Here is a 25,910-nt window from a genome sequence, read left to right as displayed (position 1 = left end):
CCGGTCCCAGCCTGGTATAAATCACACACAGCAATTAGTGCCACACTGTCCCTCTGCCCTCGTTAAACAACTCCGCCTGCTGAGGAAGGAGGCCCATAATAAACACCAGACACCACCAGGCTGCATGGGTGGAAGGAAGACGGAGGAGGAGGCACAGATGGATAGATGGACACCTGAGGGAAGGGATCATTGTTTTAAAAGGAAGAAACTTCTTAAACAAGATCAAGTTTATGGCTGTTTTATACTGTAACTCTGCACGGCCGCTGTGCTGCGCTGCTCGGAGCTAAACGCTAACATCATGATGTGCTCACAGTTACAAAGTGTAAATGATACCACACCCACCCCAGTTTACCTCATTGTCGCACTGACAATGAATGAATATACAATGATTTTCTGCCAATCCTGGCAGTCAATCCAATAGTTTTTGAGACGTTTTTCTTCGGAGCAACATGATGGATAACAGAACCAAGGGCCAACATTACTTATCACCACAACAGACATGTCCTGTGATTTTCAGCCTAATATGATGATATTTACCCTGTACCGCAGGGGGCACAACCTGATAGCTGAGAATATCACTGTCAGATAATGCCCCCTCCTATAAAAAGGAAAGACATTCAAAAGAAAAGGAGAAACTACATCTAATGTAACAGATCTGAAGAGTTGTTGGGTTATTGCAAAACCTCGACACTGTGTTGATTCAGAGGCAACAGCTGGAAGACTCTGCAGATGCGTCCGATTACATACTTACATAACGTTGACATGTCATCGAGGTCCATGAGACCACTGATTGACCACAGAAACATTTGTTATGTGACTAAACTGTGTGCACGTGTTTGGTTTCTGGAGAGAAAAATAAAAGCATAAAAGAACAAAAGCGGACAACAGAAGAAAATTAGGCAGGTGACTCTCTTGGCTTATTTTTTTTATTTATTTATGAAGACATGCAGCCTTCATCATGATGAAGGACGAGTGTCTGGAAAAATATCGACTGTTTATCAACAATTGAAGCATGAGGTTTGGGCTGAGCGACTGCGCCTGTAGTAAAAAGCTTTTAGGTACGTAAGCTTGAGCTTGGACAAAAACACAAACAGAACAGGAAGGTCTTTGCAGAGCACGGGAACAAACACTGTGGCATTCACAGAGAGACAAAGACGCTGATGCTGAAGCAGGTGCAGCCGTCTCACTAACTGGAACATCAATTCCAATGACACTGTACTGTATGTTTGTCATAACTGAGAGTACTTTTTTTTATTTACTTCGAGGGTAAAATGACATGGCTGTCTACCACCTCAAGTAGGAGTGCATCGGTGAAGATCATAAACACAATAATGGTTTTATTTAAGAGTTGGAAAAGATTGAAATCAGTGTTTATGATGATGGATCTGGTTTTATAAATCAGAGTTACTTAAAGTTATTTTCACACAGTCTATTTATATCCATTATTCAAGACAATGGATGACACCCATAGCATGTTCACATTCAATTAACATGTTTGCTTTACAATTGAAAATGACTTTTTATATATAACTATGGCATGTACGCACCGATGCCAAACAACCCTCCACTTCTGTCTCTGATAATAGAAAAAATAAAAAGGATATTCTGAACTGAGCATTATAAAGCCACAAAAAAACCCAAAACTTTTCCTTAATGCAAATTGGTTCTGTACTTTTTATGTACTGTAATCAAGCTGACAAACCAAAACTACAACAACTAGACACATGTGAAACATAACCCCATTGATCGGAGTAATCAATAATTAATAATAACCAAAGTTTATCATTTAAAATGCAGGTCTGTTTATAACTTGTGTGTTTAACCATTAGCCGGCCAGTGACAGACCACAGATTGTGTCTTTAAGAGCGAGCACGGCCTCCCGTTCTTATTTAGCGTATATGAATAAAACAGCATGAGCCAATGACGGTCTAATTTACGACGGACGCTCTAAAAGTGATAATCAATGATCACTGGGCTGATTTTTTATCATTCATCATCATCCAGTGATCTAAAATACCCAATTAAACCATCAATGTAATTTAGCCGACAACAGCTCATGAAAGGACAAAAACATGGGGCTGGTGAGAGGAGAAGTAGCCATCAGCACCCCTATTACCATATTGCTCTAAATTACCACAATCACTGGGGGACCACTTAACATGCCACAACCCAGTTTAGAAAAAAAAAAAAAAGTCCCACAAATAATGTCAGAACGACTGTAACTGATTTACATCCAGCTTCTCTTTGTGATTGTGCGACCAGTTGCTGTTGTTTCCAGCGTAATTAGGAGATAATGAGAGAGAGAGAGAGAGAGAGCGGTTTAGAGACACCGCAGGCAGAAGAGGGGTGTGTTCAGGTGATGAAAGGACCGGTCGGGCTGACTCTCCAACACCACCACCACCTGACGGCCACTCACAGATGACAAGTCAGAGCAGAGGGGAAGAGGGGAGGGAAGGAGGGAAGGAGGTGGGAGGACCGGTGTAGAGGAGGAGGGGGATGGGGAGACGTGGCTGGAGCAGGTTGGAGGTTTGCCTTTAAGCTGCTGCTAAAGAAATCCTAGGATTACTTTCTTTCTACATGCGATCTTCATTATTCTATGTACAGAAAACATTTATTTTATATCTGTATTCCCTACTGTTTATTTATTTTTTCCCCGTCCGTCTTTTTTTCTTCTTGCCTGTGTTGAGAGAACAACAGAACAGCAGAAAAAAAGGAGGAAAGCTGTGCAACAGTATCTGTATTATACTGTATGCTTCCCTTCTATTCAATACCCCTTCCCTCCGTTTCTCTCTCAGACTGAGACCGATTCTCCTGTTTAGGTGCATTGTGAGGGAGAGAAAGATGGAGAGAGAGGTGAGCTGGTTACTGTGGCAACCAGGAGAGTGACTCTTAGGCAATGGCATATGCATAGGGAGGGAAATAGAGGGAGAGAGAGGAGAGAGCCGCAGAGGGAGAGAAGGTGGAGAGCGCTGATGAAGGGATGTAGTGGAGGGAGGGTGAGGGAGGATGAGGGTGAGGGGGGGGGGGCAGATCAGAGGGAGGTGTCAGTGGGTTACTGCGCACAGAGAGATTCACCCTCTATTTCTACCCTGGCAGAAAAGAAAAAAAAAGGGAGGCAGAAACAAAAGGAGCTGTCTTTTGAACGGTCGCTGCGCTGGATTGGACTGTCAGCGCTTCCTCCTAACAACCTCACTTAGCTTCGCTGCTCCCACTCCCAGACACTTCCTTAACTCCGCGTCTCTGCCTCTCTGTGTTCCTCCACACGCTCCGATGTGTTGCAGCCAGGTGTTCCTCAGATTGAATTTACACCGCTGATTTTAGCATTAAAATGCTTCGCACGGCGTCCGAGGCCATATCAACGAAACGACTATACTTTATCAGGCCAGCGGTCTAAAAGCCAAAGATTCTCGTATGACTATCATCTTAATAAACCAGGGAGAAGCAGACTTTCTCCAGACTCATCACAGGTTTAACATTTTTCTACGATAAATTAATTTAAAGTGATAAAAAAAAAAGAAATGACACATTCTCCTTCTTCTAATGAAAGCGATGAAATTCACGTTTCATCTTTAGGGGGTTTTCTGCCTCATATCATCTGGTGTGGATATAAAGTAGCTTGTGGCTGCTAATATTAGCTAAAGTAGGCAAATGTACTGTGATCAGCTCATTGATATGACGACTATACTCTTTGTGCTAATGTCATATACAGTACTCACAGTGGCTGCAGTTAAAGAAAAGTGACATTGTCTTTTAAGCCTGATATATATATATTGGTTGACGAGAAGTAAAATGGTGAACACTGTATCACAATAATGTCGTCAGAAAAGCTCAATGGAAAATAAGACGCTACATCTCGTCTTGTGCAATGTGTAAAAACCTGCTGCTCTCTTTTAAAGGTCCATTTACACATACATATCTGCTGTGGCTATCACCCCTTTGACTGATGCAGCATGACCCCAGAGATAACTGAACTAAACAGGGCGCATTTGATTTCTCATTAGTTAAAAATAATCATTTTTATAAAGAGGAAGAATGTGTTGCTGATTCATTTAATTCCACATCTGCATCCCAGACAACTTGATAATTACAGATGTTTTCTCCAATGTATCTCATTTTTTTTGGTTTAAATGAGGCCAATTAACCTATTAACTCTTTCTACGGGCATTATGACTTTTTACTGGCCTGTGGTGAAGACAAGAGGAGGATGATGGCGAATACCCTCTGACCTTATGACAGGAGCCCACAGAGAAACAGACTGCCAGAGACAAACAGAGCCATGGGGTGGGTGTAATGAATATGCTGCCCCCTATGGTGGGGATGACCTTATAAACAACAACAAACTGTCACTACGGCCAGGCCTGCTGGGAGCTGCCCTCTGTGCAAGGGCAAATGGCCTGAAATCCACTAGACGGGACTGTGTGAGAGACAGTTATTAGATGTTATATCACAGGACAAGCTCTTAGGCTGCCGGGGGTTTACTTTACTTTACTGTATACGCTCCATCACAGCGACGACGACACAGCACATTACAGACCGAATGTTTATTTTCACTGTGAGGCTGTTTGTTATAGTATTTACCCAGGTAGATCATCAGAAGTCGCATGCAGTCGTGTGGCGTGCCGCTAAGTGACTGCTTTTATTACACGAGACAAGCTACAGTACGCCTCGCGATCGGTGTGATCTCAGCCGAGCCGTTCTGAATCAAACAGCAGCAGAGGAAGAAGAGACATTCCCGTGTTTCAAGGGAGGACTTTCATGTCACCATGAAGGAGACAGGGAAGAGCGGCGGTGGCGGCGGCGCAGGGTTAGAAGTCACAGCGAGGCATATGGCATCTTGAATTTTGGGCAATGAGATCTGACAGGTTAACAGAACATTTGGCGGGGGGGGGGTGCACAGGGAGAAACAGGGTAGAGGAGAGGTGGGGAAGAAGAGGTGGAGGTGCTGTGTGTGTGTGTGTGTGTGTGTGTTTTGGGTGAGAGGGGTAGGTGGGTGAGGTTGCTAAACACTCCCATCTGTTCGTGTATCCCGAGGCTCTGCTAGAGCAGTTAGCCACAGTCTTATGCAGATGAGGTGTTGCTGTGCCGGCTGCTTCCACTTACAGCGGATATATTATTCAAATGTATTTGAATAATATGAATGGTCGGATGGGGAAACAAGGAGCAGCAGGGTCAAGCTGTTTCCTAGGGACCGTTTGCTTTTTTTTTTTTTTACCATCCGATGATCACAGCTCCTTCAGGATGTGTGAGTGCCGTAACTATGTCCTCATTAGGCTTTGCCTTCCTCTGGGCCCCGGCGCCATCCCAGGAGAGAGATCTGCCTAACAGGGGTACTCTATGCATGCTGACATGCATTATTTGAGGTATGAGGATATGGTGACATGCTAAGCGATACTGATAATGTCACCGTGTCCCTTTTCATTGCGATTTTACAGGTGATGTTAAAACATGAGAATTTACTGACATAAACCTACAACCAGTAATGAAACAATTTACATGTTTTATTCTTAAAGGGATAGTTCAACATTTTGGCAAATTGGCCCATTGCCATAATCGCTATAGTAGCGGTAGGTTCGTTACCTTTATTTGTTGGTGCAAGCTATTTTTAGAACAGCGGAGCAGAGCCGCAAGCTGCTCAGAGCTACGCTACGGAGGCTCATGGGATTTCTTGGTTTCCCTCATCAAACTCATCAAATACACAATCCAACAACTCCAAAACGCTCTGGTGGACAAGTTGTGACCTGCACATTCACCACGCTATGAGATAATAACAGAACGTTACCAGACAGAGTTGTTTTAGAGGGAAATTTGTGCAAAACCGGTGATGTGCGGACAGTTTTTCATCAAGCAGTCTCTGCATTTACCTCTAAAAAAGCCTCCGTAGCGAAGCTCTGGGCAGCTCACGGCTCTGCTCCGCCGTTCTAAAAGTAGTTTGCACCGACAATCAAAGGTAACGAACCTACTGCTATGACTATAGCGATTATGGCAATGGGCCAATTTGCCAAAATGTTGAACTATCCCTTTAATACTTCTAGAGAATTTACACAATTAAATAGTCAGTTAAGTCCTCCAGATGATCCTCAGTATATGTATAGTCTCATAAACACTGACTCCTACCTACACTACAAACCTCTCCAATAAAAAAGGGTAACTGAGCAAGATCCTTCCATCATCCACATTGTTGTTCTTAGATATAGTCATCACATGCGTGTACTCCCCCCCCGACATGATCGCATATTCAAATGAGGATAAGGAGCTTTTGATGGAATGAGGGGGATAGGAGGAGAGAGAGACAGAGAGAGAGAGAGAGAGAGAGAGAGAGAGAGAAAAAAAAAACGGTAGAAGAAGTGGAGGAAGGAAAGCAAAGCCCGGACTGATTTGAATCTGGTAAACTGTCAGAGAGAGGGATTACCCCACCAAATCCCTGGCGAAAATAGAGGCCCAAGTTATTTACTAGCCTTACAACCAGCTGCAAACCATCTGTACTTAATTGTAAGACACAAACTTTATGAAGATCAACTGGGGATTTGAGCACAAAGCCTCTTACGCCACTGAATTGGTGTCCCTGCTTCGAGGGAGAGTATACGGGACGGTGCTCGAGACATGTCACATGCGCTTTGGAGGACATGGACTCCAAAGCACCGCTATAGTCTAGACCAGGTCCTCTCAGCGCCACATCCTGCTAAATACATAGACATACAATAGATAGATTAGAGTAAAGGGGGGTGGAGTGCGAGGGGCTGAGGAGTTTGGATGCGCCTCACAAAGCATACAGTATATGCACAGAGACACAAACCAACACACATAAACTTACACACGCGCGACAGGACATGACCGGCATCAAAACATTTAATTGGCTGAAGCATGAATGGCTTTTAGCATCAGACCAGTCATTACGTCCCAATTAGGCGTGCAAGTGGCCTGATAACCTACACTTAGCCATGGAAATCAGCAGCAGCAGCAGCAGCAGCGAGGGAAAACAAAACAATACCTGGCTGCACCGCTCCTTCATAAAGACACAAGCCCCGGCCGGTACAAAACAAAAAAGCTGCTTGTGGCATTGTTTAATGTAGGTCGTTGTGCATTATGTTGTTCTTGGCAGCCGTCTGAAGACAGGAGATAAGAGGTCCTCCTGTCCAAGCCACTGAATGGCAGGTAGCCAGGGGTAATCCTATTTAACGAGATCTGGGCTGAATCTGGGGTGGGGCGTGGTGGTGGGGGTCACACGAGGAGTCGGTCGGGGTCAGGCTGTGGCTTTGTGTGGTGGCGGCCTGGTGGTCTCTTAGCATTCATGCATCTTAACTACAATCTAACACCCGGCTGCTCTGCTCTGCCTGCATGTGTCCGTCCCTGATTGGAAACATTTAAATGAAGATTAAAGGGACAACGAGGAGTTTTGGAAAAGCGAAGCGTTTTCACTACTACATTTATGATCATCATCTCTTTAACACAGTCTGATTTTAATGAATCAGATGTATTTAACTTTTGTAACTGTGTTTTATTTGTCCTATATGTGACTTGTGCTGTACATTGTGTTTCGCTTTGAATATTGCTGTGATCTCGACGACATTGCAAATGAGGGTAAAACCTCAATGTCCTTTCGAGAATAAATAAAGGTTTGAATGAATGAATGAATGAATGAATGAATGAATGAATGAATGAATGAATGAATGAATGAATGAATGAATGAATGAATGAATGAATGAGCCTCTGTGCGCACCGTGAAATTCTTGGACCGGCGCAAGACAGACTCATGTTTTCATTCATCAAGAATTAAAGTCAGAGGTTCAAAAAGGTTCAGATAGCGTTGTAGTTCCGGCGAAACGGCGATTCGGCGGCGTTATTCTCATGACTCGCCGCAAAACTGAAAGTAAAGAAACGCTGGTCGGCTCGCCCAGCATTTCCACCACCACTAATAATAACAAAATAGTCTTAATAAAGTTTCTTTAAAAAAAAAAAAATAATAATAATAACAAAATAACGATAGAGACAAAACGATATATTTATCGAAAATGGGCCCATTAACAAGTGGTAACGTATTAACGTGAGACTTTTTTATAACCAAATAGAAACTCCTCATTGTCCCTTTGAGTAACTTGACAGTTTCAGTGCGATTTCACATGTAAAATGTGGTGGTGTTCTGCTGTCACACATGATAAATAGTAATAGTAACAAACCAAAAAGAAAGAAAAGAAAAAAAGGAGGAGGAGGAGGAGGAGGGAGACGAGGCTTCTCTCCGCTTGACTACCTCACTTCTAGGAAACTCAGACGGGTCACCCAAGAATATTGTGGGATCTAAGCTGCTGGCTGCTTTAACTCATTTATTTTCTTCCACTGCGCTAATTCCTCCCATCTCCATATGTTAAGGGCTAGGGTGGGAGGGGTATGTGTGTGTGTGTGTGTGTGTGTGTGTGTGTGTGGGGGGGGTGTCAGGGATTAGGCCATCCTGTCTGGACATACGCCTTGTGTAATCACGCTGGAAGGGGCTGGTCATTGTGCATCTCTGTCCAGTATGGATGTGTCTATGGGCCCCGCAGGACACCATGTCATGACCTCAACAACCACCATAATACAAAAAAAACAAAAAAAAAAAACTCTGCCCTGCACCCTAAACCTACACTCTGAATCTGACCACAGTTGCTGCTGTGAGCACCAGCCAATTAATCAGGGATGAGCGTCGTCTAAAAAAGCCTCAAATACTGAACAAACCAGACCCAGAAAAGGTCAAACTGAATAAGTAAGAATATATACATTTCTCTTTTCACGTGCTTATAGCTGAGCTCTTTTAAAATAACTTTAAACTTTATCTATCTTCTTTCTTAGTGTTTGTTTTTATTCTGTTTTATGCTTCTCTTTTTTTTATGTTTTGTCTTTATGTAAAGCACATTGAGTTGCCTTGGTATGAAATGCGCTATATAAATAAAGATGCCTTGCCTTGCCTAATCATAAGTTCTGAATTATTTCAGTGTGTCCCGTCGCATTTGTTTCAAAGCTGTGTTATGAAGTTGAAATGTTCTAATTCTGCAAATGAAAGTTAACAAAAACTAATAATAACTCAGCAACAAAGTGAACTGCATGGCAAAAAAAGCCTGTAAATCACAAAGTGCACCCACATGTAGCACTGTCCTCCACATGGTCACATCATAACTTGTTATAAACCTCCACCCCCCCTCCCCCCACCCTGTATACTCTCCCACCTCTCTTCATTAGCAGGTATAATCCCCGATGGCCCATCTGCCAGACGCCAAAGCCACAAAACACACGCAGAGCAAACAAGGCATGAAGAAGCCGGCCATTATGGGGCCTGTTTGAACGGGACCACTGATAACTGAGGTGGACAGGACACTAGTGTGTGTGTTTGCTCAGGCCCCACACACACACACACTGACACACAATACTGCTGCTACTTACGCACATATAAAGGAACTATTTGAGCTGCAGGAGAATGACAATGGTGCACCTGCCTTTAGAGGACAGTTGCATGTGTTTGTGTAGATCAAAACTAAAGCCATAACATCTTCATCTCCATCTATCATCACTATTACTACTTGTTTTTATCATAACAGCTGTTTCAATTGATCTAAAGTTTCCCTCAAACTGAAAACAGACCGACACAACTTCAACCTCAGCACCACTGTGTCCTGTTACTATGCAGTGTCTAAAGGGCTTCGCCACATTAATAATGCATCACTTCACTAACCGTTTCTCTCTTCCCATTAAGCCCAAAGGAGCCAATTGGTTATAGGGATCAGAATCAGAAAAAGAAGTAGAACTGTATATCTGTGTGTTTATCAGGTCAGCTCAGCTTTTCATTGTTTCATTGAATTGAGAACTGACTGAGCACTGTTTCAGCAACACAGAGTGGCTGACACAAAATGGCTGCCTTGGACTGAAAGAGGCAGTAAGCCAGAGCAGCAGCAGCAGCAGCAGCAGCAGCAGACAGAGCAAATCTTTTACGGGTCTCCCTCCCTCTCTCCATCTCTCCCTCTTCCCTCACTCTTATTGAGAAAAGATTAACAAATCACCAGCAAACCACCACTTGATTGCTTTTTTTCCCCTCCCCTAAGACTTCCACAATATCACCATCACACCAAGACATTTGGGGGTTTGCAGTGTGACCCCCAGGCCGCCAAACTGGGATTACATTGTGGAAATGTAATCCTGGTTTGGGGGGGCTGAAGGGATCAAGGCACTAGAAGAGCACTAGAAGACACAATGTAATCAGGAGGAACGTCGTCTACACCCCAAGAATCAGACTGGGAGATAAATCCTGCCAGAGATTTATCCACAATGTCAATTAGAACATATGTTGGGACACATTAATTGACATATGACACACTTACTCGATGTTGTCTCTCACACACGCATATGTTTTTAAATCCACCACATTTTCTACTCACATTCATACACTTGTGTCATTCACAGTCCCAGCTAATGTTTCTTCTTGTTAGTTTTTTCTTCATTAAACATTATTTTGTTTAAAGGTCCAGTGTGTAATATTTGTCAAGGTTTATTGGCAAAATCTGAATATACTACCAATGAATATAATTGTATAAGTGTATAATAATTGCTATAAAATAAAATCTGTTTGGTTTTCATAGCCTTATAATTCTTCTTTTCCACCTTTTTCCGAACGTCAAAAACATAAGCCGGTTTTGCTCTTCCGGTGGAATTTTATGTTTACGTTTCCATGGTTTCGGTAGTTGTGGTAAATGCATGGAATTTTTTTTTTTTTTTTCCAATGAAAATCTGTAAAACACATGGATCATCACACCAGCTTTTAACAATATTAGATGTCACACAAATTGACAGCGTTAATAGATCCATTTGCATTTACCGCAACTATGACAACGACTGAAAACCATGGAAACGTGAACGTAAAATTCCACCGGAAATGCAAAGCCGGCTTCCGGTTTTGACCATAGATGACGTTCGGTTCGGAAACTTGTGGATAGAATTATTTAATAGATAAATAATCGGAATGCTAGATGTCACTGTTTTCCCCTCATTTTACACACTGGACCTTTAAGAAATGAATATTTGTTATATGAACACACGATTGTGTCATCTCATGATGTATTCAGCACTAAAGACATAAATGCTGAGGACATGAGTGAGTGTGTGTGTGTGTGTGTCTTTGTGACTAAATAGCTGCACAAGGTCACATGACGCGGTCTCCATTTTGGATCGGTGTGCATGTGTGCAGGTTGTCAGACACACCTGGGACACACACAGATAAGCAGCATGCTATACATGCAACTTAAGAGCTGCACCTCTCTGACACGCAGAGTGCATGGAGGTGACAGCTTTAAAAAAAAAAAAAATCAAGCTGAAGTGAAGAAAAGAGAGAGAGGGAGAGAAGGAACTGGCGGAGATACAGTGAGCTTAATAGCTGCTGAGAGAGAAGAGCTTATCTTCCCACCACAGCTAATATGAGCTTCTCAATTAGATGAAAGGCTCTCTCTCTCTCTTTCTCTAATTTTTTGTTCAATTTCTCCAGGCAATTTATTTAGGGTGGGGAGGGAAAGGAAAAAAAAAAAAAAAGGAACAGAGCCCGAGCTAACCGCATTGGCCAAGCGCATGACGAGTCATAGCAAGCTCCAGCCAATGAGGCGGAGCTGACAGCGTAAACTCAGGCCCTCAGCAACAACATGACTATTTACTGTATGCAAGAGAAGAATCTATTTGGGGTTCAACACAACACACACACACAAATCAGCTGTCTATACACATCATTTTAATAGGTTTGTTTGATCCTTGTATAATATTGTTTTCTTTATTCTCACCACAAACAGGGTTGAGACTCTGAAATGTAAAAAAAAATGTTCATGTTGGTATCGACGGCGGCAGAAAGAGCAGTAGCACCTAACATGCTAATTGAACGTGTTTCCTTTTGCTTTCTGAAGGCAGGCAGATATTTTTAGACAGTTCATTCTGTATTCTGCATTATGGATTAACTGGGATTATGCAAAGGACCCTTCATGCGTTCACTTATCAGTTTAATTTCTTTGTCCTCTGAATTATTTTTACACAGAATCTGCCGGTATTGTATCTTTCTCTATAGTTGCCAAGTGGAACTAAAGGATTATGCAAGCATTTCTAAAAAAGAAAAAAAAGAAAGAAAGAAAGAAAAAAAAAACATTTCCTCACCTTAGACAAAATGTAAAGCTTTGGTCGGTTAGTTGTCATAATGTTTTCATGACTTGGAGTTTGCAAGCAGATTAAAATTCAAACCATTCAGCTCAAACATAATATATCTTTAAAAAAAAAAAAGGATAATTATTTTAAATCTTCCATTTAAATAACAGGTCAAAGTAAATAGTTATGCCATAAATATAAATCTCCCTGTTTTAAATTTTATTTTATCAAATGAAAAAAATAAAGATTTCACATATTCCTTAAATGCTGTTCTTTCAGTTGCAGTTAATGAAAATAAATCTGTTTATGCTGCAGCTGTGAAATTTCATCTTGGCCTTGAAAATACACATATTTTATCTTTATATATGTTGCACAACATTTTTTATACTATTGGGAAAAAATACTGTTTTTACTTTGATTAAAAAGAGATCAGATTACAAAATCTGTTTGCCATCCATCTAATTGTAATTCACCTCCCAGTTTAGCATTACTAAATGAATGTAATAAATATGAAACATTATTATTTTGTTTGTTTATAAGTCTGCATAATAATAATAGAGTGATGGTGGAAAAATGTAAAATAAAAAAAAGAAAGAAAATTCACCTTGAATAAACACATAAAGTCCTCCCAGATCTTTCAGACCAAACTGATTCTTAATCATCCTTTCTCACCATCTGCTGCTCTGCTCTTCTATCAGAGTCAAGGTTACACATCACAGCTTGAAAAATACTGCTGCTGGAGTCTAGCGATACATGACAGCGCACCTGGACAGAAATGGGTGAGGTGGGGTGTGTGTGTGAGTGTGTGTGTAGGGGAGAGGGGTGTGTGTGTGGGGGTTTACAAATCCCAGAATACACTCTGCATGCAACGTGCATTACAGTACTTGGGGATATCACTTCCCTCGCTGCCTGAGACGTCCATCTATCAAGGTGAGTTCCCAGAGCGGCCCGGTCTTTGGAAATACCTTTCCACAGGTCACCTTTACCCAGGCACCGGCTCGGCTCCCCACTGAATTAATTCACTTCATTATTCCGAGTTTTGATTAGCATCATGTAGGGGGAGGACTCTTCATTGCTATTATCTCCTAACTGACTTGTGGGACAGCAAAGGTTGGCGCCTCTTTCTTCACCCTCCTCTGTTCCTTTATGCTTTTATACTTACTTTTATACTTTATACTTCCCATTTATATGAACATGCAGGTGAGAAATAAATTAGAGATGCACCGATTCAGTTTTTTCCGATCCAATCCGATACCCATACCTGGGCTAAGCGTATCGGCCGATACCCGATACCGATCCGATACTACTGTTGAATGAATGAACCGTATACGTTGCCATGTCAGTGAAGGCATCAGACCTGACATTAACATTTAGCCTTGTTAAAAAAAGATAACAAATTGACATAGGTATAAATGTACTTAATATTATTTATAAACAAATAACAAAGTGTGCATTAGCAGCAAAAAGAAATTGAAGAGTTCATTTGCAAAAGCAGATAAGTGCCATTTTGAAAAAGATGAGTTGATGCTTTTGAATTATTCTTTGCATAGTGTTGTTTTCAATAAAGCTTTATTGTTTTGAGTAACACTAGATCACTCTAACTGCATTGCTGTGTATGATATTAATAAAAAAGAAATGATTGGATCGGAATGCTGGATCGGCTTCATTCATCCGATATCCAATCGGATCGGTGCATCTCTAAAATAAATGTTTTTTTGTTTTTTTAACACTGAACAATATGGCAACAGCACCGGCCACATTTGAGGCCTGTGTGTGTTGACTTTATGGATCTGAACAGCCGAGAGTTATTAAAACGTTAAAAATGTCTGTGTCAACACGAGGAGACACTGGAAACAATCGCACATCAGTCGGGGGCGACGCGGTGATGTCCAGTGACATTTAATTTCTTGCCTGTCCCTTATTATAAGAATCATCAGGAGGATGTAAAAAAAACTGAGGGGCCGGTACATCATGAGTCTGCATTAAAGCTCATGTCATGATTCTCTTTCTTTCCTTTTCCTTCTTTCTTTCTTTCTTTCTTTCGCTCACTTGCCTGCTGTAAAATGCAGAGCAGACAGGGACAGAAAGAGAGAGATATAGAGAGAGGGAGGCTGTGAGTGGCATGCATGGACAGCCCCTCTGTCTCTCAAAGACACTGCAGCAGCTGCATGCACGCGATAAGAGCAACCATTCACAGCCAGCTCCCCTTTTTCCTCCTCCTACACACCAACACACACACCAGTACACTCTTCTCCCTCTCCCTCTCTGTTTCTCCACCACACACACACACAAATGCACTGACGTTCATTTTGCACATCAACCTCTCTGCAGGTTCTTCCACAGATACTGCGATTTGAAGCAGCCTTTGTCGACAGTCAAAGGTCTTCCCCGTACATCTATTTGCTTTTCTTCTCTTTTCTTATTATTTCTGTGACGTCAAACTGTACAGCAGGGTTCAACATCATCTCTTCCTCTCTCTTTTTTTTTTTTTCTTTTTCAAATCGCTGACAGAGAGTAATCAGGTAACACTCAGCAGGTAGCAACACAGGCATTACAGCACTGTGATTGTCCACCACCTCCACCGTTCAGTCTGACCTCACAGCTGTTTATCTGGCTCTGTCTGATAATCTTACATGAGGACTGGTGGTTAAAGGGATAGTTCACCCAAAATTTCAATTTTGGGTGGCTTCTCTGAGTTACAGGGGGTCTCGGCGTAGCAGTGCATGTCCATATAACGGTTGCAAATGGATACCAACTGTCTTCGTGACAAAAAGATGCACCAAAAAACATCCAAATACCTCCATGCTGCTCGTATGTAATGTCCGTCTTGTATTGAAGCCCCGAAAGGCGAAATTGTCGAATACAGTTGGTATCCATTTGCAAGCGTTATATGGACATGCACTGCTACGCCGAGACCCCCTGTAACTCAGAGAAGCCACGGATAACTCTGAAACTTCTCCCAGCCCTTAGTCCACATGAGGGTGAGTAGATAATGAAATTTCAATTTTGGGTGAACTATCCCTTTAACTGCCTGAAAATCACCGCCACCATCCTGCCACATCCTGTAGACGTGGTGACGATGTTCACCATCTCTGCACCAGATCTGCAAGTTGCATTTTGTGACCTTGCGTTTTTTTCAGGATGCTTAGGCCTGGATAGATTCTCTATCTCATGTTGTTGTCTCCCACCTCGATAAGAAGAGCATTTCTGTACATAAATATCGCTCCAAAATAATAATTAAAGGGACATTGTGTAACTTCTCCTGTTATCTATTCCCGAAAATCGATTATTTGGTTCAAAAGTCTGTTTTTCATTAACAAGTAATCCCCCCCATCAACAAACTGAAGTGTTCCTTTCAGCTCTGAATGAGCCGTTCACATCATTCATATCTACATGGAGCGGGTAAGCTCGGTGCTGCTGCCATGTGGTGTCGCCATGTTTTTACGTTCAGTGGCAGCGTGACGGTAGGAAACCACGGAAACTCAGCGGAGACACCGGAGCTGTCGTCTGTGAAAAGTCACCGCGGTAACGCAGTGAGGAGGAATGGAGCGTTACACTGATGCTGCATTCACCTGCAGTCGGGCAGACGGCCGTCGCTAACAAACCAGATGTCATTTTAGTCACAGAAGTCCAGAGAAAGACGGTAAAACGTGGGTCAGGTAAACAAACACTTGTTTACACAGAGGCTTGTTTATGCCGTTACGTGCAGCGGCTGTCGTCCGTCTGCCGTCTGCCCAATTTCACGTGAATGCAGCATGAAAAATACGATTGAGTTGCCTTGTGTTTTATATAAGTAAGCTTTAAGTTCAGCTACTTTATCATAGCAAAGATGCATTAACCATAAATGCATCTGCACATTTTCCTCCACATGTGACAGGTGATTCTATCCGACTGTCTATCTGGTGACATCCCTGCCAATCACTCTGATCTGCTGATAACATCCAGCCCCCAAATCTATACAGTCCACAGAATGTCTAAGTGCCAATTAATTGGTGGCTCCTTCCACGATTAGCTCATGTTGCGCTTATAGCTAATCTGTATCCTGGCAGGGAGCCACGCATGACCTGGCTGCGGTCCAGGTCTGGGAGCCACGGAGGCAGCAGCCATGAGCGAACCCAGCACAGCGCTGTGCAGCCCGGAGAAGATGTGCCAAACTGCAGCGGCACAAAGGAGACCTCACTGTTTATCAAAGATTAAGCAGTGTTTAGTACCCCCCCTCCCTCCTCACACACTCCCTTCTCCTCCTCCTCCTCCTCCTCCTGCTTGCACTTAAATATACACGCACACACACACATGTACACCTCCAGCTCACACCCTAATTGTTCCCAGCCCCAAGAGTTTAATAACGAACAAATTGCGGTTATTGGTGAGCAAACAGCGCAGTACGGAGGTGGGAGTGTGATCATTGCAGCAGCAGCAGCAGTTAAGAGAGAGAAAGGGCATCACCCTATCTAATTAATATCTCTGTCAATCTCAGGCTATACGACTGGAGCATGCAGGCTGTGTGTGTGGAGGGAGATGTAGTAACACAACACATGCTATATCATCCAAAGCTGCTGGACACGTGTAACATATCGATCATGGTAGCTGCATGCATATATATACAATTTGTTATATTCATAACGCTGCATTTCAACATTTTCTGCAGTTGCAAAATAACCACTCTCAGAAAATGGTGCATATTTTGTGTTGTGGGCTGTTGTACCACAACAATATGGAGTCTTATTGTATCAGATCAATGCATTTCCTCATCTATCTGGCTATATATCTGTCCATCTATCTCATTTTAAATAATATAAAGATTTCTATTTTGTTGTCATCCGTTATTTCTTTTCTTTTTTGTGCCTTTACACTTATAGCTTATCATGCTGCCTGCATGCTGCCCAGCCCAAGTGCATCTCCCCGTCATGTTCCCATAATTCTTTGTGGCAGCTGCAGCCAGATTCATGCACACAGGTATTGATTTTCTTCCCAGTTTTTTTTTTTTTTCCTTCAGCACAACCCTTTATTTATCTTGCTAAGCCCCTGCCACAGGGTGTGAGGAGAGAACCAGCTCACAGCTTGTGAGAGGACACAGTGAATTCAACATGAGAGACGCTTACCACATAACCTGGATTTATTTTCATTTATCTGTTATTTATCTGCCAGTACTGCTCTGCTGCAGAGTATAATCCTGCTCTGTGTGGGATGCACGTGTAGATATGCATGCGTGCACGCGCGTTGTGTGTGTGTGTAGTGTTTGCAATGTCCGTCCATCCGTCCATACAAACACTTCATTCTCCACAGGCCACCTGACCCATTTTTCTGTGTGAATAACAATACTCCAGCCAATCATGGGCGGACAGAATAACGAATGCTGGAAAAAGACTCTACATCCAGCCTGTCACACGTCAGAGTCCCAACCCTGCCTGTCGACAGAGCGAGGCAGGGATAGAGAGGGAGAAAAAAAAAAAAAGGGAGAGAGAGTTAGTTATCCTCTCCTCTCTCTCTCCCCCTCCTTCCTTCCCCTCCTTCTCTTTCTGCATCTCCTCCACACAGGGACCAGTAAAACCATTACCCACCCACCCCAGCCCCCAGCTCAAGGTTGTGCTGCGCCAATGGCTGCGCTTCCTACATCGCGTTCTGAGAAAAGGGCAAAACCGACAGCGAGCAAGCTGCAAAGCTGCAGCCAACAAAAGACTTCCATTATTATATATATATATACACACTACCTGTAGGCTACAACACACAGTGTAGCTACTGTATGGCTGATGATTACCTCCGATCCTACGCTCTATACAGATGTTTACAGCAGGGCAACAGCGATACAGGAAAGTCACAAATACACGCTTTGATGCAGGATCATTTAACTCTATAACCTTCCTGTTATTTTCATTAAAGGGATAGTTCACCCAAAATTCAAATTTCACTCATTATCTACTCACCCTCATGTCGACTAAGAGCTGTGAGAATTTTGAGAGTCCTCCGTTCCTTCTCTGAGTTACGGGGGGGGTCCGCGCAGCAGTATTTGTCCATATAATGGTTGTCCATGGATACCAACTTTCTTCGTCCAAAAAGACACACCAAAAAACATCCAAATACCTCCATACTGCTCGTCTGTAATGTCCGTCTTGTATTGAAGCCCCGACATGACAAATTGTTCCGCCGGTCAGTGCAAATCACGCGAGATTTGCACGGACACAGGAAGAGCAGTGAACTGAGACACTGGGAGCTTCCGCTACAAACAAGCTTAAAACATAGACTTATTTAATTTTCTTCTGAACAATTTCTCATGTCGGGGCTTCAATACAAGAGGGACATTACAGACGAGCACTATGGAAGTATTTGGATGTTTTCTGGTGTGTCTTTTTGGACGAAGAAAGTTGATATCCATTGACCATTGAACCATTATATGGACAAATACTGCTGCGCGGACCCCTCCGTAACTCAGAGAAGGAACGGAGGACTCTGAAAATTCTCACAGCTCTTAGTCGACATGAGGGTGAGTAGATAATGAGTGAAATTTGAATTTTGGGTGAACTATCCCTTTAATACTGTTACATAGGGATGAGCTGAAAATGCAGAGGTCAGCTTAGGTTTGCGACTGTATAAACTCACAGACATTTGCACGGCTCCATACCAGCACGGCTTTTTTAGCCGCCTTGAAATGGAGGAGGAGGAGTGAAGGAGAATCAGTGGGCAACTGTGGAGACACACGATAACGTCCAACAGTCTTTTGATAGCAGCTCTTGATATTTACTTCAAAGGCCCATTATACGCAGCCAATTAAACCGACATAGTGTGGCTGGCTGGCTGCAGGGATCGAAGCTGCCTGGCCGCGGAAACAACTCCAACACACATCCCAAATGTCAACAAACATGAAAGAACCTGTGAAACAATTTGGCTACACGAAAAGTGTTAATCTGCAAAATCGTGGAATAAACTGTCCTCTCACGCTGCGAGAGGACAGTTTATACCACGATTTTGCCGTGGTTAACAGGAGGACAAGAGATATTAACCATCATTAGTGTTCAGTCAGTGAACTTCTGGAGGAAATGAGTAGATGTTAAAGGTACGTTTATGAATGTAAGAGTCCATATGTGTGAATGACAGAGTCACAGAAAGAGAGAAAAGAATGAGAGTAAAAGAGGGAAAGAGTGAAACCGAGGCGAGGTGAGGGAGAGCTGAGCAGAGCAAAGAGAATCTGTGGTGTGATGGCCGACGGCCCTTGTGCTTAGCTCGTGCGCTGAATGAAAAGAAGCCCTCGTGTGGGTGTGTGTTTGTGTGTGTGTGTGTGTGAGTGTGAGTGTCTGCAGCAGTGCTGGGGGGTCGGCCCCCTCTCGGCCCGACTGGTGCTGAATGCAGAGCAGGCAGCGTCAGGCCGAGGCAAACGACTACAAGGCCTCCTCAGTGACTGCAGCACAGGCTGCACCTGGGGAATGGCCCTGCACAGCAACACAGCAACACAGCCGCAGTCACACACACACACTCCATCACAACGCATCCCTGAAAGCAACACCGCAGGAAGCACACACACGTGTCCAGCAGGTACGACACCGAATGAAAGCACAAGCGATTTTTTTTCTTTAAGGTTTCTTTGATGTATTTTATGTTTTCCTGTTGAGCTATGGAGTGATGATGATAATTTAACCAACATCATCATCATCATCATCATCATCATCATCTGGGCCTTTTACATCCATGCATCTTATTTCCAGCTCTACTTGCTACAGCCCAGCTGATACAGGGTCCTAAAGGCCCAGGATATTGATATTTGAGGTTTAAAAAAATCATAATGATATGTTTACCAAATACCAATATAATTAACTTTTACATTTTTGCCATTTCTATCCATTTATCATCTGACATCATTACTATCTATATACATTTTCAATGAGAAATCACCATAACTCTATTTTGAAGGCAATTCAGCCGTTATCAAATTAGGACATGAGTATCCACCATCCAACACCTGCACATACAGTACAGTATACTGCTGCACTCCACCAAAACCTACAGTACATCGGCCATTTCAAAACAGCTCCTGCTTTTTTTAAACACAAACTGTTCAGGACACGGTCTCGCTGCACTATTTGGCACAAATCCAGCAGTTACAACACAGTTCTGTGTTTATACTTCTATGTGATGAAAATGTAAGAAGGGGGAATCACTACAAAGATCCTTATACACATGCGTTTACTCTCATCTCAGATAAAATCCAAATTCTTGGTTGTTTTAACTGTGTTTCTGTATTGTCTATGTGTTGTCTATTGTCTATTTGTGTCATTCTATGCATCAACCTTGTATAGTAGTTTGTGCTCTGTGTTTTCTGTGTATTTTTCATATGTTATATGTTGGGACTGCAGATGGAAATTCGCTGTGAGCTCAATCTGGTGCAACCATCTCTTCATTTTCTGCAAATGATTAATGTCATTGCACACACTATCCCTTAATAAACTAAATAAACTTAACTTTCTGAAGCACAGGGCTTCATGTGAGTGAAATAAACTGAGCAGTGGACCTGACATCTGATGACTGTTTGGCCTTTTGACACAGATCAACTCTGCGGGTCGAGCAGGAGCTGCAGTCTAATGCATAGTGTAGTTAATATCATAAAGTGTGTGTTTGTGTTGCTTGTGGTCTTAGTTTTTGACTGGACACTGTGTTTTTTCTTGAAGTGAACCTGGTCCAAACAGTACATTGTGATGTGTTTCAGTATGGTACAGTAACAAGAATGCAAATAAAGATTGTGTAGTGCCAAGGAGATAAATCAATAACAACATGTGCACTACATGTACAGATGGTGCTGATCATTGACCACGTTGGCTGTGGCGAGACTTTGAGATGAGGTCAATCTGTCCTGACAACGGGTCTTCTTTAAGAGCCTTAATATAAAGTGACAGATTTCCCTCTATTGAGTCCACAAATTGTAAACCAGTAAACCCATCACAATCAGACTCTGTCCTGATTGGCTCTAATTCTGAACAATAAATTAAATCCTCTTAGTCTGGACAGTTTGCAGCCAATGGACTGATAAATTCTCTCACTCGCTGAACAAAAGGCACAAGTAGCAAATGGCAGACAAATGCTTCCATCAGTAGTTAGTTACAGCTAAGCGGTCATTGTTTAAACCCAAACACATTTACCAGCTCTGGGTTTTGTTTTCCAAATCACAAATTTCAAGTAATTTTAGTCATTCAAAACAAGTCTAAGAGTTGATTTTCCTGAACTGACACGACTATCAAGAGCTTAGCCTCGTCCTTGCTCCCACACATTGGTTGAATTACTGTACAGAATACAACACAAAACAATATCCATCTTTATTAACGAGTCAATTCGTTTTGTGCTGTTTTTTCTTTTTTTTAAGTGGGTACAGATGATAAAAATGTTTCCTGCCCAGTTTAATATTTAAACTTGATTCCAGAGCGAATCAACTCGACCAAAAGGTTCTTGCAATGTAAAAAATACATTAAAAAACATTAAACAGTGAAATAAAAAGTCAAATTTAAGAGACAATAACATGAAGGGGATACCGTTCTTCTGCAGTGTTTCTGTTAAGAACCACGTCTACTATAAAACCACTCCATCAGACACTTAAACTGACCGGTTACTTTTATTGGATGCGCCGACTAAATGCATTTTTCATCATTACTTTCCATTCTATTCTAATGGACAGCGTGCTTCTTAAAGTGGTGCTTTGTTAGTCTTCCCTACAACAACTCAAAAGGGTCTACGACGTCCAGTGAGACTTGCAGCGGGCCTGTCTGACAGCCGCTCCACATCATGCTTCACCTTCCAAACTGAAGAGCCGGTTCAATTATTCATGTCCGAGACAGAAAAGCTATATTTCACAAAGTTTTTTTGTTTGAAGCCCAAGTGTTAATATTATTTTTATTCATTAAAAATTAAAATGCTGAAGCTTGGTCATCGAGATGAGAGATTGAGCCGTCTTGCATTGAGCTGTCAGTTACTGTGCTTAGACATTGGTACACACACTCACTCACACACACACACAAAGTGCACTTAAAATGTGTGTACTAGAGGATGAGGGGAATGGACGGTGCGTCAGTAGGATGCGCGCACTGAGACGTGAATAAAGACCATTTGCTCATGGATTCATAGGCTTCCGTCATCCATTATTTAGCATGGAGAAGAGCAGTGGATTGGTGGCTGGCTGATTTTTCTGACAGCGTTTACATGGCTGACGGCTACAGATGTGAGGATTTTTTAGGCTCAAGATAAACACTTTGCTTTGACGGTGCAAAAACTTTTTTTCTTTTTTTTTTATGAAGGCTTTTTTTAACCCGTTGAAAAGCTGCAAGTTTTAACAAAATGAAAATAAATATTAAAGGTCCTCCAAACCATAAAACCATTTAACAGATTTTGGTTGAAAAGGTGCATGGACATGAGAAAAACCTGCACTACACTACAGATTCCTTTAGCAACATAACCACTGTGTATCCCCACATATACCACGCTCGGGGCAAACCTCTTTGTGGACAATTAAGAGATTGCTATAGATTTCAACATGGCTGATTTCACCTCAGTGGACAAATGTAAAACGTCAACAAAAAAAAAAAAAAGCAGTCGCTAGCCAGCATTTGCCCTCCATCCAAAAGCAAAATGACATTAGCTCTTGTCTATTGAGTTTGCTAAATGCCCCACATAAAGTGAATTTGCCCCCCAGGGCGGGGAAACAATCACGCAGGCGAGCGTTCCATTTAAGTGATTTGAATGATCGGAGCGCCGCAGTGCTTCCTATCAGCCGCGGAAATGGGTCAATACACTGAGACTAAGTGACACGGCTGGCAGCCCGCGCTCCCAGAGACGACCGGGCCGAGGAACCTCACTGTCATTGGGTCAGACAGACGTGGATACACACACACACACACACACACATACAGAGGCCTTTTTTGAACAGTTAATTCAGACCGTACACACCTCTGATGTCACAACAAGTATCCCATGATGACTAACAGCATTTGTTATTCTCATTAGGCCATGCTAAACTTTTGCAAAACAACACTGTAACTTTAATACTGTACTCATACTGTATCAGTATAATTACAAGCCTTTTCAAGAAATAAAGAAAATGCAAATACGGTAGATTCAACTGAAAAAGATGTTTTAGCTTCTCAGCATCGTCTAACCACACAAATTCGTTATTTGGATCTACCTTACTAAACTATTTTTGTCTTATAGAGTCATAGAAAGGACAGTAGAACACAAAATGAGTTTCATTCTCCACTTCTTGGATGTCACATAAATTACAAATTCTATCGTCTTCTGCTGTGCCGACATATCTGCCTGTCTCAATATGAAGTCTCAATATTATAAGCTCTTGTAACCCTGTGACGTCAGTGAGTGAAGAACAACTGAACAGCCAAATATCAAACTATCAAACTCTCCAAGTGGAAACTTTAACTGAAACATGAAAAAAAAGTCATGACTTACTTTCAGCGTTGATTGACATTGTGTCTTTCTCCCAGGACACAACAGTGATGTAGGCCTCCACTGAGGCAGGGATAATGCACTTGAAGACCGCCACATTGCCTCTCATGGCTTTCTGGTCCTCCACCCGGACAGTGTAGGGCTCTCGAAGGACTGAGAGGAGGAGACACAGGAGGGGTGTTGTGGATAAGACGGAAAACCGCTAATACAAAAGCTCAGACAAGCCATGATGCTTCATAATGATACATAACACATTCATGATGATGAGATTTTCAGAGAAACTGCCTTACCAGCCTTAATGTGGACATCTTGGCTCCTGATTCTCCCTGAGGGGTTCTCCGCTGTGCAATAGTAGGTGTTGTCGTGGATAAGTTTGCTGAAGCTGGAAGGGGGGATGTGGAAGATCTGAAGGGTGCCATTGGGGTGCACATGGCGGATCCCTGGCACATCATAGATCTCCTCGCCTGTGGCCAGGTACCAGCGCAGTGAGACAGGGGGCACGCCTGCGGCGGGACAGGGCACCGATGTCCCTGTGGTGCTGGCAAACACTACCTCTTGCACAGATGCATTGACAAAATATAAGCTGGAACGTAGATCTTCACAGAAAACTGTTGGGAAAGAAATGAGAAAATAAAAACCACAGTAAGACAAGTCACTCTGTGTTTCTGCTACAGAAAAGAGCAGTGAGAGTTATTCACAAGGTTGGCAATAGAGAATCCTCAAATAGATTATTTATTTCTGCAGGTTCGTTGAAAATGGCTGATATAATAATAGAACTTCAGAACTTAAAAATAATGTTTAAAGCAAAGAACAGATCATTACCAGAACATTTACAAAACTTGTTCAAAGTGGAGGAAGGGGACTGAAGACTGAAGCTTGATTTTAAACACACATTTGCAAGGCTAGGCTTAAAACAAATGTGTATTTACAAGGAATTGAAAAAATTGAAAAAATTGTACAAGTATGTCTCAGTTTAAGAAAATGTTTAAAAAAGAAAAGATAAGCATCTACAAAAAAGAAGGAGAAAGAGAAAAATATAGATAGACGAGTGGTGTTTTGTTCGTTTTCTTGTCACAACTATGGTTCATCATCTTTAATATTTTGAAATAGAGTATAATATTGGTGTTGAAGTAAGCCAATGTAATTATAACAACAGAAAGGGGCAGGTACTATAAGTTGTCTTCATCCTGCTCCTTTTCATTCATGGTGACAATGTGTACATTATGTAATTTTGTGCAACCTTGTGAAGAATGTATACCATGAATGGAATAAACCAAAAATGAAATGAAATGAAAATTCCTTTTTTCTGCTTCCTATCCTCTAAAATATAAACATTGTATGTCTAAATAATGAAACTGGCAAACTGCAGCTGCCACTGTTAAACACCACCACGCAACACGAGTATTTTATTTAACAGAACTGTGCTATCCTGCGTCTGTGTTATTCACTGACTTGAGGCAGAGTGTGCTTTTCCCTGGTTGACCATTGTGTGTCTGTGTTCACTGCAGTGGAGGAAGGTTGCAGGAGTGGATCTCCTGTTGTCTGTGTTAGAGACATTGCAGCAAAGCTCTGGGAGATGAGCAGTGGGAGTGAAATAAAAACAACAACACCACCAGGCAGAGAATATCCACACAACGAACGATGTGGCCACACCCTTCGTCTCTAAAACAGGCAACTCTGTGTGTACACAACACGTGCAAAAACACACAATCCTGTTCTACACCGACTGAATAGCTGTAAAGGCAGCAGCGTGCTCAGAAAGACAGTGTGTTGTTGATGTCAGTGTCTTCTGGGCTAATTTTTAAAAAAAGTAGAAAGATTTCTTGGTAAACATGTGGAGGAGAGGCTGGAGTCACCGTCCTGAGCTCAAACAGTCCATCAGTCCATCTATTATCTCATTTAATTTACAGTCACTCTCTCATCAGAATCAAAATGTTAAAGGGATAGTTCAACATTTTGGCAAATTGGCCCATTGCCATAATCCCTATAGTCATAGCAGTAAGTTCGTTACCTTTATTTGTCGGTGCAAGCTGTTTTTAGAACGGCGGAGCAGAGCCGTGAGCTGCTCAGAGCTACGCTACAGAGGCTCATGGGATTTCTTGGTTTCCCTCATCAAACTCATCAAATACACAATCCAACAACTCCACAACGCTCTGGTGGACAAGTTGTGACCTGCACATTCACCACGCTATGAGTTAATAACACAACGTTACCAGACAGAGTTGTTCTAGAGGTAAATACAGAGACTGCTTGATGAAAAACTGTCCCTGAAGGCAACCCCAATCAGCGGTTTTGCATGTATTTCCCTCTAAAACAACTCTGTCTGGTAACGTTCTGTTATTATC

At 42.3% G+C, this 25,910-nt stretch overlaps 1 protein-coding gene across 2 annotated transcripts in view; it reads right to left on the bottom strand.

Moving 5' to 3' along the window:
- Window positions 1-25,910, bottom strand: part of dscama (Down syndrome cell adhesion molecule a) — a gene marked incomplete at both ends in the record, with an annotated part of 107,507 nt that overhangs the window by 59,741 nt on the left and 21,856 nt on the right. For both annotated transcript variants that reach the window (XM_083986395.1, XM_083986396.1), the window contains 2 exons: window positions 23,569-23,718; window positions 23,856-24,173. In XM_083986395.1, coding sequence (XP_083842521.1) covers window positions 23,569-23,718; window positions 23,856-24,173 — 468 coding nt within the window. The remainder of the gene's footprint in view (window positions 1-23,568; window positions 23,719-23,855; window positions 24,174-25,910) is intronic.

This window comes from Trachurus trachurus (genome assembly GCF_905171665.1).
Source record: "Trachurus trachurus genome assembly, chromosome: 14".
Classification (NCBI taxonomy): Eukaryota; Metazoa; Chordata; class Actinopteri; order Carangiformes; family Carangidae; genus Trachurus; species Trachurus trachurus.
The sequence above is the reverse complement of the archived record's forward strand: the minus strand, read 5'-3'. Positions and strand labels throughout refer to the sequence as shown.